At 43.4% G+C, this 19,078-nt stretch overlaps 1 protein-coding gene across 1 annotated transcript; it reads right to left on the bottom strand.

The window, feature by feature from the left end:
* Window positions 1-15,660: 15,660 nt before the first annotated feature.
* Window positions 15,661-18,775, bottom strand: avd (avidin). The gene is made up of 4 exons (XM_064977151.1): window positions 18,550-18,775; window positions 16,131-16,344; window positions 15,843-15,963; window positions 15,661-15,694 (listed from the first exon to the last, which is right to left on the bottom strand). The coding sequence occupies exons 1-4, from the start codon at window positions 18,757-18,759 to the stop codon at window positions 15,661-15,663; spliced, it is 579 nt and encodes a 192-aa protein (XP_064833223.1). The 5' UTR covers window positions 18,760-18,775.
* Between the last annotated feature and the right edge of the window lie 303 nt (window positions 18,776-19,078).

The raw sequence follows: 19,078 nt of genomic DNA, 5'->3' as shown, positions 1-19,078 counted from the left end.
CTCTACAAAACAATAAACGTATTGAAAACCGAAACAGCCATAACTGGTGCAAACTAATACATAATAAGGACGTCAAGACACTCAGGACAATCACCCACAATACAACCAAAGAATATGGCAGCCTAAATATGGTTCCCAATCAGAGACAACGATAAGCACCTGCCTCTGATTGAGAACCACTCCAGACAGCCATAGACTTTGCTAGATAACCCCACTAGCTACAATCCCAAATACATACACACCAAAACCCCAAGACAAAACGCACCACAATACAAAACTCCATGCCACACCCTGGCCTGACCCAATACATGAAGAAAAACACAATATACTTAGACCAGGGCGTGACAAAAGTTCTTTAAATGTTCCATATTGACCGACCTTTATGTCCTAAAATAATGATGGACTGTCGTTTTTTTGCTCATTTGAACTGTTCTTGCCATAATATGAACTATTACCAAATAGGGCCATCTTCTGTATACCCCCCCTCCTACCTTGTCACAATTGCTTGGCTCAAACACATTAAGGAAATAAATTCCACAAATGAACAGGCACACCTGTTAATTGAAATGCATTCCAGGTGATTACCTCATGACTACCGCATTCCAGGTGACTACCAGGGCGGCAGGTGGCCTAGTGGTTAGAGCACTGGACAAGTAGCCGAAAGGTTTCAAAATCTAATCGCCGAGCTGACAAGGTAAAAAAACATGTCTTTCTGCCTCTGAACAAGGCAGTTAACCCACCTGAAGGCCGTCATTGAAAATAGATATTTGTTCTTAACTGACTTGTCTAGTAAAATGAAGCTTGTTGAGAGAATGCCAAAAGTGTGCAAAACTGTCACCAAGGCAAAGGGTGGCTATTTTAAAAATATATTGATTGGTTTAACAGTGTTTAGGTTACTACATGATTCCATGTGTGTTATTTGATAGTCTTCACTATTATTCTAAAATGTAGAAAATAGTACAAATAAAGAACATTTCTTGAAGGTGAAAACTTTGACCGGTAGTATACATACATACATTCATACTTACATAACATAGTCAAATCAAATCAGATCAAATTTTATTAATCACATGCTCCGAATACAGTGAAATGCTTAATTACGAGCCCCTAACCAACAGTGCAGTTTCAAAAAATGCGGATAAGAATAAGAGATAAAAAGTAACAAGTAATTAAAGAGCAGCAGTACAAAATAAAATAACAGTATATACAGGGGGTGCAGGTAAAGAAAAAATGTGCAGTTTGTTGAGGTAGTATGTACATGTAGGTAGAGTTGATTAAAGTGACTATGCATAGATGAAAACAGAGAGTGGCAGTGGTGTGGAGAGGGGAGGGGGGCCACTGCGAATTGTCTGGGTAGCCATTTGGTAGCCATTCAGGAGTGTTATGGCTTGGGGTAGAAGCTGTTTAGAAGCCTCTTGGACCTAGACTTGGTGCTCCGGTACCGCTTTCCGTGTGGTAGCAGAAAGAACAGTCTATGACTAGGGTCGTAATTGTTAAAACCTCTTGAAACTAGGGGGCACTATTTTTATTTTTGGAAAAATAACTTGCCCAAAGTAAACCGCCTATTTCTCAGGACCAGATGCTAGAATATGCACATAGCTGGTGCCTCTGACAAACAGACAACCAGCCAAGCCCCTACCCAACAATGCAGTTTAAAAATAAAATTAACAAAGTAACAAAGTAAGTAATTAAAGAACAGTAGTAAAATAACAATAGCGAGACTATATATAGTTTATTAAAGTGACTATGCATAGATGATAACAGCAGAGAGTAGCAGCAGTGTAAAAGATTGGAGGGGGGGGGGGATTAATGCAAATAGTCTGGGTAGCCGTTTGATTAGATGTTCAGCAGGAGTCCTATGACTTGGGGTAGAAGCTGTTTAGAAGCCTCTTGGACCTAGACTTGGCTATCCGGTACCACTTGCCATGTGGTAGCAGAGAGAACAGGCTATGACTAGGGTGGCTGGAGTCTTTGACAATTTTAGGGCCTTCTGACACCGCCTGGTATAGAGGTTCTGGATGGCAGGAAGCTTTGCCCCAGTGATGTACTGGGCCGTATGCACTGCCCTCTGTAGTGCCTTGAGATAGGAGGCCGAGCAGTTGCCATACCAGGCAGTGATGCAACCAGGATGCTCTCGATGGTGCAGCTGTAGAACCCTTTGAGGATCTGAGGACCCATGCCAAATATTTTTCGTTTCCTGAGGGGGAATAGGCTTTGTCATATCCTCTTCATGATTGTCTTTGTGTGTTTGGACCATTCTAGTTTGTTGGTGATGTGGACACCAAGGAACTTGAAGCTCTCAACCTGCTTCCACTACAGCCCTGTCGATGAAAATGGGGGCTTGCTCGCTCCTCCTTTTCCTGTAGTCCACAATCATCTCCATAGTCTTGGTTACATTCAGGGATAGGTTGTTATTCTGGCAACACCTGGCCAGGTCTCTGACCTCCTCCCTATAGGCTGTCTCGTAGTTGTCGTTGATCAGGCCTAACACCGTTGTGTCGTCTGCAAACTTAATGATGGTGTTGGAGTATTGCCTGGCCGTGCAGTCATGAGTGAACAGGAGTACAGGAGGGGACTGAGCACGCACCGCAGGGGGGCTCCTGTGTTGAGGAACAGCATGGTGGATGTGTTGTTACCTACCCTTTACCACCTGGGGGCGGCCCATCAGGAATCCCAGGATCCAGTTTCAGACCCTTGTCTTACCAGATGCCGCTGTTATATCCTGCCGATACAGTGTATAACCAGCAGTATGTTGATAATGTCATCGTTCAGCCATGACTCCGTGAAATATAAGATATTATAGTTTTGAATGTCCTGTTCGTAGTTTAATCATCCACCTAGGTCATTGATTTTATTTTCCAAAGATTGCACGTTTGCTAGCAGAATGGAAGGCAGTGGGGGCCTATTTGATCGCCTATTTGATCGCCTACAAATTCTCCGAAGGCAGCCCGCCGAAAGCAGTATGTCATTCACATCGGGCTCGTCGGACTTGTATGATGTTCAAACTTCTGATGTCGGATTTCAGCAACATTATGTACAAAAAAATAAATGAAAGTTACAAACAACGCAACAAAATGAACAATGAACAAAACATTGGATAGGAACATGTAAAACCTCAGCCTTCTTCGGCGCCATCTTAACACAACACCACAACACCCTGCCCTCGTCCCCCCACCTCAACACAAAACTTAACTGAACTAGCACTATCTCATCTTTTTCTTTTCTAGCACTGACTTTGCTAATACCTAATATTGGGGAAGATTTTTTCATAATATGACTGTGATTTGCTGTTGTCTCTCTTAGCTACCTTAAAATGAATGCACTAACTTTAATTAAGTTGCTCTGGATAAGAGTGTCTGTTAAATGGCAATGTACAATATTTTTTACTCTTGTTTTTCTGGAAAAAATACCATTGATTCATTTGGTGAGTACAGTGTAAGTGTCTCTTCCACTTTGGACAGGGTAATTACCCAGATTATTCCTTTATCGTTATCCCTTGAATGACGGCTACGTAATAGCTATATTGCTGTATTTTATCATACTATGCCAGTGTACCATTTACTGTAAACGTGTTTTGTATTTTTCCTGTGTGGGAATTGTGCACCTGAGAGTTCAGCACAGCGACACTGTAATTCGTAATTTTCAACATCCCCTCAAGTACCTTTATCATGATCAAATGTCCCCAGTTTTACCCCTGAGAGAAAAAGTACAATTAATGCTTAACTAGAGCATGTGTACATGAGGAGGGCAATCAGTATCACTAGCCACTCTAAGCTAATTGCATTGAAGTATAGCTGAAGATGAGGGCTGTTATATTGTGGCTGCATGGTGTTGGTGATCTCTCTATGTGGAGCACAGACACAGATACAGGTCAGTGAAGATGAGACAAGAAGAAACGAAGCTGGTGCCTCTGACAAACAGACAACCAGCCAAGCTGAGAGCAGGAGTGAAGAAAGTTGGGGCTGTGGTGGAGGAGCACAAAATGGAGTTGACAGCCGCTAGGTCACAAGTGACAGCCCTGGGAGCTAGACTGAGAGCTAGTTAGAGTCAGGGGGAGAGTCAGAAGACCATGATGGTAGAGCAGGCAGTGAGGCTGAGCATCACCCACTCTGAGCTGAAGGCAATGAAGGCCAAGTTCCAGATGGGTGAGAGAATGCTACAGGAGCACAGCACCAGCATGGTTGATTTAAAAATTAAACTGAGCATTACACAGATGAAGCTGCAAGCTCGGAAGAAGTACACTGAGGAACTTAGGAATGACAACTCCGGTGTTATTTCTATTATCAACAATATTGCTGTTGTAATTGTTGCTATCATTATCCATTTTTTGATCCTGCCACTGCCATGTTCATGTCCAGTCTATTTTACAGCAACACTATTCCATTTTTAAATAAACTGAATTTTATAATGAACTTACATTTTTTGTGGTACATTTCAGCCTTGGAAACAGAGATAATGGCCAATGAGAGAGAGGTCAATGAAATTAAGAAAGTGACTGAAGGTAATGTACAAAGAAAATAGAGAAAATACAGTGCAGCAAAATGTAAAACGTTACCTCAAAAACTCAATCAAGAATTATATTTTTAGCCCACATACAGCTGAAGTCAGAAGTTTACATACACTTAGGTTGGAGTCATTAAAACTCGCATTTCAACCACTCCACAAGTTTCTTGTTAATTGGGCTGAGATCCTGCTAACGGGATAGATATGACAACAGCCAGTGAAAGTGCAGGGCGCCAAATTCAAAACAACAGAAATCCCACAATTAAAATCCTCAAACATACAAGTATTTTACACCATTTTAAAGATACCCTTCTTGTTAATCCCACCACAGTGTCCAATTTCAAAAAGGCTTTACGATGAAAACAAACCAAACGATTATGTTAGTTGAGTGCCTAGTCACAGAAAAACAGCCATTTTTCCAGCCAAAGAGAGGAGTCACAAAAAGCAGAAATAGAGATAAATAAATCACTAACCTTTGATGAACTTCATCAAATGACACCAATAGGACTTCATGTTACACAATACATGTATGTTTTGTTCGATAAAGTTCATATTAATATAAAAAGATCTCAGTATACATTGGCGCGTTATGTTCAGTAGTTCCAAAACATCCGGTGATTTTGCAGAGAGCCACATCAATTTACAGAAATACTCATAACAAACATTGATAAAAGATACAAGTGTTATGCATGGTTTTATAGATATGCTTCTCGTTAACCGCAAAAAGATTTCAAAAAAGCTTTACCCAAAAAGCACACCATGCTATAATCTAAGTACAGCGCTCAGAGACCAAAACAACCCAAACAGATATCCGACATGTTGTGTTGTCAACAGAAGTCAGAAATAGCATTATAAATATTCACTTACCTTAGATGATCTTCATCAGAATGCACTCACAGGAATCCCAGTTCCACAATAAATGTTTGTTTTGTTCGATAATGTCCATCATTTATGCCCAAATACCTCTTTTTTGTTCGTATGTTTAGCCCAGTAATCCAAATTCATGACTCGGGATCACTAGGTCCGGATGAAAAGTCAAAAAGTTATGTTACAGTCTGTAGAAACATGTCAAACAATGTATAGAATCAATCTTTAGGATGTTTTTAACATAAATCTTCAATAATGTTCCAACCGGAGAATTATTTTGTCTTCAGAAATGCAATGGAATGCAAGCTAACTATCACATGAATGTGCGTGGTCAGCTCATGTCTCTCTGACTCATTCCCCTCTCATTCGCACCCACTTCACAGTAGAAGCATCAAACAAGGTTCTAAAGACTGTTGACATCTAGTGGAAGCCTTGGGAAGTGCAATTTGACCCCATAGACACTGTGTATTCGATAGGCAAAGAGTTGAAAAACTACAAACCTCAGAATTCCCACTTCCTGGTTGTGATTTTTTCTCAGGTTTTTCCTGCCTTATGAGTTCTGTTATACTCACAGACATCATTCAAATGTATGTGAGTATAACATCATTTGAACAGTTTTAGAAACTTCAGAGTGTTTTCTATCCAAATCAAATCCAAATAATATGCATATATTAGCAACTGGGCCTGAGTAGCAGGCAGTTTACCCTGGGCACCTTATTCATCCAAGGTACTCAATACTGCCCACAGCCATAACCAATTTTAACAAACTATAGTTTTGTTAAGTCGGTTAGGACATCTACTTTGTACATGACACAAGTAATGTTTCCAACAATTGTTTACAGACAGATTATTTCACTTGTAATTACACCGTATCACAATCCCAGTGGATCAGAAGTTTACATACACTAAGTTGACTGTGTCTTTAAACAGCTTAGAAAATTTCAGAAATTTTGTTATGGCTTTAGAAGCTTCTGATAGGCTAATTGACATCATTTGAGTCAATTGGGGGTGTACCTGTGGATGCATTTCAAGGCCTACCTTCAAACTCAGTGTCTCTTTGCTTGACATCATGGGAAAATTAAAAGAAATCAGCCAAGGCTGTAGAAAAAAATTGGAGACCTCCACAAGTCTGGTTCATCCATGGAAGCAATTTCCAAATGCCTGAAGGTACCACGTTCATCTGTACAAACAATAGTATGCAAGTATAAACACCATGGGACCACGCTGCCGTCATACCGCTCAGGAAGGAGACACCTTCTGTCTCCTAGAGATGAACATACTTTTGTGCAAAAAATTCAAATCAATCCCACAACAACAGCAAAGGACCTTGTGAAGACGCTGGTGGAAACAGGTACAGAAGTATCTACAGTGCCTTGCGAAAGTATTCGGCCCCCTTGAACTTTGCGACCTTTTGCCACATTTCAGTCTTCAAACATAAAGATATAAAACTGTATTTTTTTGTGAAGAATCAACAACAAGTGGGACACAATCATGAAGTGGAACGACATTTATTGGATATTTCAAACTTTTTTAACAAATCAAAAACTGAAAAATTGGGCGTGCTTTGCTGCAGGAGGGACTGGTACTCTTAACAAAATAGATGGCATCATGAGGAGGGAAAATTAAGTGGATATATGAAGCAACATCAAGACATCAGTCACGAAGTTAAAGCTTGGTCGCAAATGGGCTTAAGGACAGCAAAGTAAAGTTATTGGAGTGGCCATCACAAAGCTCTGACCTCAATCCTATTGCAAATGAGTGGGCAGAAGTGAGAAAGCATGTGCGAGCAAGGAGGCCTACAAACCTTACTCAGTTACACCAGCTCTGTCAGGAGGAATGGGCCAAAAATCACCCAACTTATGTGGAAGGCTACCCGAAACGTTTGACCCAAGTTAACAATTTAAAGGCAATGCTACCAAAAACTAATCGAGTGTATGTAAACCTCTGACCCACTGAGAATGTGATGAAAGAAATAAAGTCTAAAATAAAGCCTCTCTACTATTATTCTGACATTTCACATTCTTAAAGACATGAACTGATGGGGATATGTATATTCTCTTTACCGTATAAAGAGGTGGGAGAACAGCGGGTGGATTTGACTGAGCTGAAAGCTGAGGTGGAGGAGCTGAAGAGAGAGTGAAGGTACAGTATGTTGGTTATTATAGCCAACAGTTGTTACATTGTACACAGAGGTTTAATAAAGGTCAGGATGTTGTGGTCTGAAAAAAATTGTATCAGGGGGCCACATTTATTAAACTGCCTCAAGGCCATCCAATTTATTTTTCCACTCACTGTGGCTGCTTTCTATTGGAACCTATATAAAGCTCAATCAGACGAACTGGAGGCCCTCACCATGAGGTCAAACGCTATTGACACCCAACTAGAGGAACAGAAGATGAAGGTGGTGGAGCTGACAATTGATGTACTCAATTTGTGGAGAGAGGATGAAGGAAAGAAAACTATAATAGCTCAAATTATTGGGGATTTGACCTGGGAACTTGAGGCTATTTTAAGGCTATTCATCTGATTTCAGGTCAAGCCCAAGAACTAGTGGTCCTTGATGTCAGTCTGAACAGCACTGTGGCTGAGGTCGGGGAACAGAAGAAGGACCTGACACGTCAGAAAACACAAGTAGTGCAACTGTGGAGGGAGCATTTTGGTACGTACACACAGTGCAGACCCTCTTGTTTCGGATGTGCTACCTGTCCCAGACCTGCTGTATTCAACTCTCTAGAGACAGCAGGAGTGATAGAGATGCTGTAAGGGTTGTCGTCGGGAGAAAGAGAGGACCAAGGTGCAACGTGGTAAGTATTTATTGTAATTTAATAAATAATGAACACTGAAACAAAAAACAATACACGACAAACGAACAGTCCTGAACGGTGCAACAAAACACAGGACAGAAAATAAACACCCACAACCAACATAGAAAAACGAACATAGACTGCCTACCCCAACTCACGCCCTGACCATACTAAAACAAAGACAAAACAAAGGAACTAAGGTCAGCATGTGACAGTACCGCCCCCAAAGGTGCGGACTCCGGCCGCAAAACCTGAACCTATAGGGGAGGGTCTGGGTAGGAGTCTGTCCGCGGTGGCGGCTCTGGTGCTGGACGTGGACCCCATTTCATCCATAGTTTTTGTCCGCCTCCTCAACCACCCCCGTGGCCTCTAATGAGCGGCGACCCTCGCCGCCGAACTCAGACTGGGGACGCTCGCCACGGGTCCCGAATGGACGGGAGACTCCGGCAGCGCCGGACAGGCGGGGGACTTCGGCAGCGCCGGACAGGCGGGAGACTCCGGCAGCGCCGGACAGGCGGAAGACTCTGGCAACGCTGGACAGGCGGGAGACTCCGGCAGCGCTGGGAAGGAGGAAGGCTCTGGCAGCGCTGGAGTGAAGGGCGATTCTAGCATCGCAGGCGTGACAGGCAGTTCTAGCAGCTCCTGGCTGACTGACGGCTCTGGCAGGTCCTGGCTGACTGACGGCTCAGGACAGACTGACGGCTCTGGCAGCACAGGACAGACTGGCGGCTCTGGCGGCGCCGGACAGACTGGCGGCTCTGGCGGCTCAGGACAGACTGACGGCTCTGGCGGCTCAGGACAGACTGGAGACTCTGGCGGCTCCGGGCTGGAGGGAGGCATTGTATGTGTCTGCGTGTGGAGTAAAGCAGGTCTAGAGTTTTTTTCTCCCCTAGTTGCATATGTGACATGCTGGTAGAAATTAGGTTATAAGTTATAAGTTTGGCTGCACTAAAGTCACCGACCACTAGGAGCGGCGTTTCTGAATAATCATTTTCTTGTTTGCTTATGGCCTTATACAGCTCGTTGAGGGTGGTCTTAGTGCCAGCATCGGTTTGTGGAGGTAAATAGATGGCTACGAAAAATATAGACTCACTTGGTAGATAGTGTGGTCTACAGCTTATCATGAGGTACTCTACCACAGGTGAGCAATACCTCAAGACTTCCTCAATATTAGACATCACGAACCAGCTGTTATTGACAATTAGACACACACTCCCACCCCTCATCTTACCAGGCATAGCTGTTCTGTCCTGCCAATGCACAGAAAACCCAGCCAGCTGTATATTATCTGTGTCGTTGTTCAGCCACGACTTGGTGAAATATAAGATATTACAGTTTTTAATGTCCCATTGGTAGGATAGTCTCGAACGGAGATTATCCAGTATATTCTCCAGTGATTGCACATTGGCCAATGGAGCAGAAAAATTACCTCCCAGGATAATTTTCTTTGCTCATCATCACTGCCGTGTACATTCCCCCCAAGCAGACACCACGACGGCTCTCATGGAACTACACTGGACTATGTGCAAACTGGAAACCGCATATCTTGAGGCCACATTTTTTTGTAGCTGGGGACTTTAATTAAGGAAATCTGAGGAAAACCAAATTCTATCAACACATCACCGGTGCTACACGTGCATCACAAACTCTTGATCTTTGCTACTCTCCCTTCCGGGACGGCTACAAGGAACGCAATTCAATATCAAGGACACCAGATGATTAAGGATTAAAAAGGGAAAGCCAGCCAGCCACCGATGCCTCCGTTGCCGACGTAAGTCATTTAAGCGTGTTAACTCTCAGAAAGCGTCGGCCTAGACAGCATCCCAAGCCGTGTCCTCAAAGCATGCGCAGACCGGCTGGCTGGTGTGTTTACAGATGCACAATCGAGAGCATCCTGTCAGGCAGTATCACCGCCTGATACGGCAACTGCTCCACCCACAACCGTAAGGCTCTCCAGAGGGTAGTGAGGCCTGCACAACGCATCGCCGGGGTTAAACTACCTGCCCTCCAGGACACCTACAGCACCCGATTTCACAGGAAGGCCAAATGGATAATCAAGGACAACAACCACCCGAGCCACTACCTGTTCACCCCGCTATCATCCACAAGGCGAGGTCAGTACAGGTGCATCAAAGCTGGGAAAGAGATCTCAAGGCCATCAGACTGATTAAACAGCCATCACTAACATAGAGAGGCTACTGTCAACATACAGACTGAAGTCTCTCGCCACTTAAATAACACCACTTTAATAATGTTTACATATCCTACATTACTCATCTCATATCAAATCAAATCAAATTGTATTTGTCACATACACATGGTTAGCAGATGTTAATGCGAGTGTAGCGAAATGCTTGTGCTTCTAGTTCCGACAATGCAGTAATAACCAACAAGTAATCTAACTAACAATTCCTAAACTATTGTCTTATACACAGTGTAAGGGGATAAAGAATATGTACATAAGGATATATGAATGAGTGATGGTACAGAGCAGCATAGGCAAGATACAGTAGATGGTATCGAGTACAGTATATACATATGAGATGAGTATGTAAACAAAGTGGCATAGTTAAAGTGGCTAGTGATACATGTATTACATAAGGATGCAGTCGATGATATAGAGTACAGTATATACGTATGCATATGAGATGAATAATGTAGGGTAAGTAACATTATATAAGGTAGCATTGTTTAAAGTGGCTAGTGATATATTTACATCATTTCCCATCAATTCCCATTATTAAAGTGGCTGGAGTTGAGTCAGTGTCAGTGTGTTGGCAGCAGCCACTCAATGTTAGTGGTGGCTGTTAAACAGTCTGATGGCCTTGAGATAGAAGCTGTATTTCAGTCTCTCGGTCCCAGCTTTGATGCACCTGTACTGACCTCGCCTCCTGGATGATAGCGGGTGAACAGGCAGTGGCTCGGGTGGTTGATGTCCTTGATGATATGTATGGCCTTCCTGTAACATCGGGTGGTGTAGGTGTCCGGGAGGGCAGGTAGTTTGCCCCCGGTGATGCGTTTTGCAGACCTCACTACCCTCTGGAGAGCCTTACGGTTGAGGGCGGAGCAGTTGCCGTACCAGGCGGTGATACAGCCCACCAGGATGCTCTCGATTGTGCATCTGTAGAAGTTTGTGAGTGCTTTTGGTGACAAGCTGAATTTCTTCAGCCTCCTGAGGTTGAAGAGGCGCTGCTGCGCCTTCTTCACGATGCTGTCTGTGTGAGTGGACCAATTCAGTTTGTCTGTGATGTGTATGCCGAGGAACTTAAAACTTGCTACCCTCTCCACTACTGTTCCATCGATGTGGATAGGGGGGTGTTCCCTCTGCTGTTTCCTGAAGTCCACAATCATCTCCTTAGTTTTGCTGACTTTGAGTGTGAGGTTATTTTCCTGACACCACACTCCGAGGGCCCTCACCTCCTCCCTGTAGGCCGCCTCGTCGTTGTTGGTAATCAAGCCTACCACTGTTGTGTCGTCCGCAAACTTGATGATTGTGTTGGAGGCGTGCGTGGCCACGCAGTCGTGGGTGAACAGGGAGTACAGGAGAGGGCTCAGAACGCACCCTTGTGGGGCCCCAGTGTTGAGGATCAGCAGGGAGGAGATGTTGTTACCTACCCTCACAACCTGGGGGAGGCCCGTCAGGAAGTCCAGTACCCAGTTGCACAGGGCGGGGTCGAGACCCAGGGACTCAAGCTTGATGATGAGCTTGGAGGGTACTATGGTGTTGAATGCCGAGCTGTAGTCGATGAACAGCATTCTCACATAGGTATTCCTCTTGTCCAGATGGGTTAGGGCAGTGTGCAGTGTGGTTGAGATTGCATCGTCTGTGGACCTATTTGGGCGGTAAGCAAATTGGAGTGGGTCTAGGGTGTCAGGTAGGGTGGAGGTGATATGGTCCTTGACTAGTCTCTCAAAGCACTTCATGATGACGGAAGTGAGTGCTACGGGGCGGTAGTCGTTTAGCTCAGTTACCTTAGCTTTCTTGGGAACAGGAACAATGGTGGCCCTCTTGAAGCATGTGGGAACAGCAGACTGGTATAGGGATTGATTGAATATGTCCGTAAACACACCAGCCAGCTGGTCTGCGCATGCTCTGAGGGCGCGGCTGGGGATGCCGTCTGGGCCTGCAGCCTTGCGAGGGTTAACACGTTTAAATGTTTTACTCACCTCGACTGCAGTGAAGGAGAGACCGCATGTTTCCGTTGCAGGCCGTGTCAGTGGCACTGTATTGTCCTCAAAGCGGGCAAAAAAGTTATTTAGTCTGCCTGGGAGCAAGACATCCTGGGCCGTGACTGGGCTGGATTTCTTCCTGTAGTCCGTGATTGACTGTAGACCCTGCCACATGCCTCTTGTGTCTGAGCCGTTGAATTGAGATTCTACTTTGTCTCTGTACTGAGGCTTAGCTTGTTTGATAGCCTTGCGGAGGGAATAGCTGCACTGTTTGTACTCGGTCATGTTACCAGACACCTTGCCCTGATTAAAAGCAGTGGTTCGCGCTTTCAGTTTCACGCGAATGCTGCCATCAATCCACGGTTTCTGGTTAGGGAATGTTTTAATCGTAGCTATGGGAACGACATCTTCAACGCACGTTCTAATGAACTCGCACACCGAATCAGCGTATTCGCCAATGTTGTTATCTGACGCAATACGAAACATATCCCAGTCCACGTGATGGAAGCAGTCTTGGAGTGTGGATTCAGCTTGGTCGGACCAACGTTGGACAGACCTCAGCGTGGGAGATTCTTGTTTCAGTTTCTGTCTGTAGGCAGGGATCAGCAAAATGGAGTCGTGGTCAGCTTTTCCGAAAGGGGGGCGGGGCAGGGCCTTATATGCGTCGCGGAAGTTAGAGTAACAGTGATCCAAGGTTTTTCCACCCCTGGTTGCGCAATCGATATGCTGATAAAATTTAGCGAGTCTTGTTTTCAGATTAGCCTTGTTAAAATCCCCAGCAACAATGAATGCAGCCTCCGGATAAATGGTTTCCAGTTTGCAAAGAGTTAAATAAAGTTTGTTCAGAGCCATCGATGTGTCTGCTTGGGGGGGGGGGATATATACGGCTGTGATTATAATCGAAGAGAATTCTCTTGTTAGATAATGCAGTCTACATTTGATTGTGAGGAATTCTAAATCAGGTGAACAGAAGGATTTGAGTTCCTGTATGTTTCTTTCATCGCACCATGCCTCGTTAGCCATAAGGCATACGCCCCCACCCCTCTTCTTACCAGAAAGGTGTTTGTTCCTGTCGGCGCGATGCGTGGAGAAACCCGTTGGCTGCACCGCTTCGGATAGCGTCTCTCCAGTGAGCCATGTTTCCGTGAAGCACAGAATGTTACAGTCTCTGATGTCCCTCTGGAATGCTACCCTTGCTCGGATTTCATCAACCTTGTTGTCAAGAGACTGGACATTGCCAAGAAGAATGCCAGAGCTAAGTTTCTGTAGGGTCAACCATAGGCTAACGACCTTATCTGTTTTCACAGTCCACAACCCATTCGTTTCTTCCTAGTTGGAATGGTGTTCATTAACTTATTACTCCTTGTCCGTGTCACACAATCCCTTCTTATGAACTCAAATTGTTCAGATAAAATAAATAATAAATCAGATATAATAAAACAGAGTACAAGTTTACTTAGTTACATTTAAAATGATTTGTTCAGTCATTTTAATCATAATTTCCTAACAATAATACTGTTCTATACCATCTACTGCATCTTGCCTATGCCTATCATTAGTCACTTTAAATAACGTTACTTTAATGATGTTTACATATCCCACAGTCGTGGCCAAAGGTTTTGAGAATAACACAAATATGAATTTTCACAAATTCTGCTGCCTCAGTTTGTATGATGGCAATTTACTTATACTCCAGAATGTTGTAAAGAATAATCATATTAATTGCAAAGTCCCTCTTTGCCATGCAAATGAACTGAATCCCCCAAAAAACATTTTCACTGCATTTCAGCCCTGCCACAAAAGGACCAGCTGACATCATGTCAATGATTCTCTCGTTAACACAGGTGAGAGTGTTGACGAGGACAAGGCTGGAGATCACCCTGTCATGCTGATTGAGTTTGAATAACGTACTGGAAGCTTCAAAAGGAGGGTGGTGCTTGGAATCATTGTTCTTCCTCTGTCATCCATGGTTACCTGCAAGGAAACACGTGCCATTATCATTGCTTTGCACAAAAAGGGCTTCCGGGGAAGGATATTGCTGCCAGTAAGATTGCACATAAAACTATTTATTGGATCATCAAGAACTTCAAGGAGAGCGGTTCAATTGTTGTGAAGGCGGCTTCTGGGCACCTAAGAATGTCCAGCAAGCGTCAGGACCGTCTCCTAAAGTTGATTCAGCTGCGGGATCAGGCAACCACCAGTACAGAGCTTGCTCTGGAATGGAGGCAGGCTGTTACACCCTGACCTTGGCGTTCCTTATTATTCTCTATGTTTGGTTAGGTCAGGGTGTGACTCCGGTGGGAAAGTCAGTTTTCTATTTCTTTGGGAACCACACTGACAAAAAGAGGCAGCTGTCTATCGTTGTCTCTGATTGGGGATCATATATAAGTTGTAATTTTCCTTTGGGTTTTGTGGGATCTTGTTTTGTTTAGTGTTTGCCTGACAACTGTTCGCTTTCACGTTATTTTGGTTGTCCTCAGTTATTACGTTTACATTGAATTGTTCAGAATGAATGAGGAAAGAGTCACCTATTTGTGAAATGCTGTGTAATGTGATAAATTGTATTTCTGTGTAAAGTTTCACTTAAGTCACTTACATGCCCCTATGAACAAAGGCATGATCTGGCATCATGGGACAGCCCTTTTTGCTCTCCCGAATAAAACCCCCACCTTGAATTTCTCAGACCATGTTTCTCCCAATTACGAGATGACTAAGGTTGAGACCAGCTTACCTCGATAAGAGGGCCAAGGTTTGAGGGGACCATAAACCTGACTAAGCTAAGGTTTGAGTAGATGGCTGAATCTTTTAACCATACCACATGGTTAAGCTCTATCGATACCGACAGAATAAGAACAAGTACTTGATATCATTCTGCACCCTGGAAGTTGGTATCATTGAACGCGAAGACCGACATCCGTCTATTTTATAACGACATGAATGAGTGTCACTCTGAACTATCCAGTCTAACCATGACAGAGAGAGGGCAGACAAACTCTCCAACAGAAACAAACTTTTCAACAGAGATCCCGACGACACACTGCTCTGTAATGTCTGAAACAGTAGTTTATCCCACCCATGTTCATTTGACAGACCGTTTGTTGGACAATAAACCCAAACATATCCCCATCTGAGTTTAAACTTTTATTCATGTCAGGCAAGACAAGGTAAATAACACATTTGTATTCATGATTTATTGCGTGGATGAGAGCAGCCCAGAGAGTATGAAACAGATTATTTCTACAGAGAGAGTTCAAAGAAAATTCAGTAGAGGGCAGCAAACCAAATGCAGCAGTCAGATGATCAGTACATTCTGCTTTCAGGAAATGAAGACGAACGTATCCTCTCCCATCCTAATGATAAAAAGAATGTCTAAAACACAAGTGGAATACAAATATGCTCAATATCCACGTAGGAATTGAAAAAAAAACATTGAGTACACCTCTGTAGCTCTCATATCAGTAGGCTTTTATTGCTAAGTAGTGAGGAGCTGTAGGCTACCTGGTACTCTTCCAGTTGTCTGCAGAGCATGAAGCCACAGAGCGCAGCATCCACAGAGTCTTCAGCACTCGCTTCCCATCAGGCAGTTGGAAACACTGACCAACCCAAGAGCTACAGGAACCTGGGGGGGGGGGGGTCACATCCATTGTTACAGTCAAGGTAATTCAGATTGAAACAAGGGCCACATTGTGGAAGGTTTGGAGAGAAGTGGTGCAAGAAGTTAGAGGCATTTCTTATCTAAATATTGCACAACATTAGACCTTGCTGAACCCATCAAGGGTTACACACCTGCCTCCCATAACACAGAGAAAGCCACAGAGGTTTGCAGACCCTGATTACTAGTCACACCCAGTAGCTTGGCCTGGTGTTCTGGACCCGTGACTCCTGGAGCAGTCTCCACTGCACTCAGATAACGGCCTCGGAGCTCAGAACCGACCGCCTCAATATCAAGTACAGAGCCCAGCTCATTTCGCCACACTCCCGTCACATTGCATGGGATTGCCTGGAAGAACACATGCAAAATAAAGTCACCACTACTGTGTCAACAGCAGATACTGTTTTTGTTATACTGTGTCATGAGGTGTAAGTAAAAGCAAGCCTCAGATTTCTATTTACTACATGATCTGTATTGTTACACTGCTCAAATTATAACAGTGGAGCCCAACAATTAACTATATTTTTACCTGAGGTAGCAGCAGTCCCAAAATCACAGCATGGACACTGATAGACTTTGCAACAAAACTCATCATGTTTGATTATTTCAAGTTGCTTTTCTGAATAGCTCATTCCCTTCTTATACTGATTTACCAAGTTACTATACACTCCCCCAAACCAATCAGCACCTGTCCTTTCTAACGAGACTTAATTGATGAACAGAGTGTAGATCTCAATCGTCTAGCTGTCACTTCTTTCCAGCAATTACAAGTCAATGCATATTAAGGAAAGGAAAGGAAAAGAGGACTATTGAAATGCACCCCTAATTTGAACATTTGCAGCAGGTGTTTCTTCTTTATCAACACAAGTCCTCTCACAAGAGATTCTAGTTTATTGGCTGTAGGTTAACCGATTGGCCAATGAAATGTACACAACTGTCTCGACAATTCTAAAATATGACCCAGGTTTCCATCCAAACTTTTTATGTGAGTTAAATCAGAAAAATCCAAAAGTTATCAAATATCAAAATTATGATAAATGGATTTTCACTTTTTCATTAATATAACCTTACCAGACATTCTCCTATGTTATATTCTACTGAAGGCTTGATGGGTAAATGTGTCAGTCAGAGTAGAGCATTAAGCACATTGTGAAAGCAATAAAGATTTGCCAGTCACATTATGCAATCAACACCATGAGAGAATCTCAAACGCATACTCCTGGCGTCCTCTCGCCTCGCCTCATTTCTCAACCCATTGGATGAGATAGCCAGAGGTCCCGCCCCCCTGACCTTATCCTTTAATTGGCTTTGAGCAGTAGGAAGGTGTTGTGTCTTTGGCTATGCCAGATTAAGTGATATGACATGCTATTCCATGCAATTCTATAAAATAATGTCTCCGTAATTAATATTACCTGATTGAGCTAATCATGTAAATGTAATTAACTAGAGAGTCGGGAACAAAATAATATTTGTAGAGCTGTTATCTTCCGAATAAGCTCTTAAAGACCTAGTAATATTTTTCATCAATAGCAGTCAAAATGAATCCTCACCTTAATTCAGTCTCTGAAAGTCTCTGAAAGTGTGTGTGTGCTTGTGTGTGTGTGTGTGTGTGTGTGTGTGTGTGTGTGTGTGTGTGTGTGTGTGTGTGTGTGTGTGTGTGTGTGTGTGTGTGTGTGTGTGTGTGTGTGTGTGTGTGTGTGTGTGTGTGTGTGTGTGTGTGTGTGTGTGTGTGTGTGTCCGTCCGTGCGAGGGTGTGAGCCGGACAGGTTCCTCTCAGGAACAGCACATTACTATCAGTGATGGAGTTACAGAATCGTGTGAAGCTGGAATACTGAGCTTTTTGTTTATTTTTAATGTGTTAGTTTAGCACAGAGGGCTCTCCATCAAGCAGCATTGAGCAGTGTGGGCGTTCGACACTCATGACAGAGGTGTTCCTCCAAAAATCAAAGCCATTGATCCTGGCATCTAAGGGTCATGCAAGGCCATTGATTAGGCTAAACCAGAGGGATCCTATAATAACCTGGACTCTGAACTCTTGTTGTTTTTCACTGATTTGCCAGGCACATTATTCTGTACTTTTCCTATTTTCTTTGTCAACTTCAATGATTTTTATTTGTTAAAGCTGCATATACGACCCATATAGGCACTGATTTGTTATTGTAATCTAATCCACTGAAAATAATGACATGAAGGGGTGCTGCTGACGTACCACTAATACTATAAATATATATATATTAGTTGTTTTTTTGTTAGGGTCTGAATGTCGGGCCCCCTCCCCAATATGAACACGTCATAAACCACTGCAAAAGTTTGATTACCACAGACAAAAGTATCTCAATTTATTTGGATCAGTTTACATTAGATTTGCTCTCCTTTATTTATTGTGACTGCTCAAGAGTGATGTATTGGTAGCTATTTGTTAAATCTTTTTGTTTCAGAACCAGGACTAGACTAGGGAAAGACTGTTGGAACCACCCTAAAGCCACACACTCATGACGAGGGCAGCCGGGGATTCCTCCCCACCCAATAGAGACGAAGGTCATGAGAGCGCACCTCAGCAGTGGGAGGTTGATACCCAACCGTTGCCATCAACTGTTGTCGATGATACTCCGCTTTTAAATCCCCCATCTTTATCCCGATGTATGACTCTTCTTCCGGATGATTTGTACAGACGACGACAGAATCCGAGAGGAGAGTGGTATGATAACACTGTGTACAGCAAGGCCGACCATCACGACCAACAAATCGTTTCGATGAACACATATGAGGACCACAACGGTATATATCAGACTCAAGTAGAAGAAATCCCTAGGAATTCAGATGTCGAGGCGCACGATTTCGAAAGTCAGTGGGATCATTCTGAGTTCGATCACAGAAACTTCACTCAGAAAACGTAAGTGCGACACTTGGGAGATAAATCACCATCATAATAGTACCAGGACATTATGTCCTATAAGCAAGAGTGTCCCTTATACTTCAGGTTGAGTCAGTGGAAAAGTCGCTTTGATTTTTGTTCGACATTAGATATCAAATCAAAGGAACAAGCTTGCCTTTTATAATGTGCAAAATGTCAATATTCACA

Source organism: Oncorhynchus masou, chromosome 11 (genome assembly GCF_036934945.1).
Source record: "Oncorhynchus masou masou isolate Uvic2021 chromosome 11, UVic_Omas_1.1, whole genome shotgun sequence".
NCBI classification, from domain to species: Eukaryota; Metazoa; Chordata; class Actinopteri; order Salmoniformes; family Salmonidae; genus Oncorhynchus; species Oncorhynchus masou.
This window is presented reverse-complemented; position numbering and strand designations above follow the sequence as displayed.

Excerpts from the sequence above, each read along its gene's own strand:
- avd (XM_064977151.1), bottom strand. The coding sequence starts at position 18,759 with ATGTGTTCATCGAAACGATTTGTTGGTCGTGATGGTCGGCCTTGCTGT. Across the intron at positions 16,345-18,549 it reads ATCAACCTCCCACTGCTGAG|GCAATCCCATGCAATGTGAC; the intron begins GTGCGCTCTCAT and ends GTGTTCTTCCAG. Across the intron at positions 15,695-15,842 it reads GACAACTGGAAGAGTACCAG|GATGGGAGAGGATACGTTCG; the intron begins GTAGCCTACAGC and ends TTTTATCATTAG.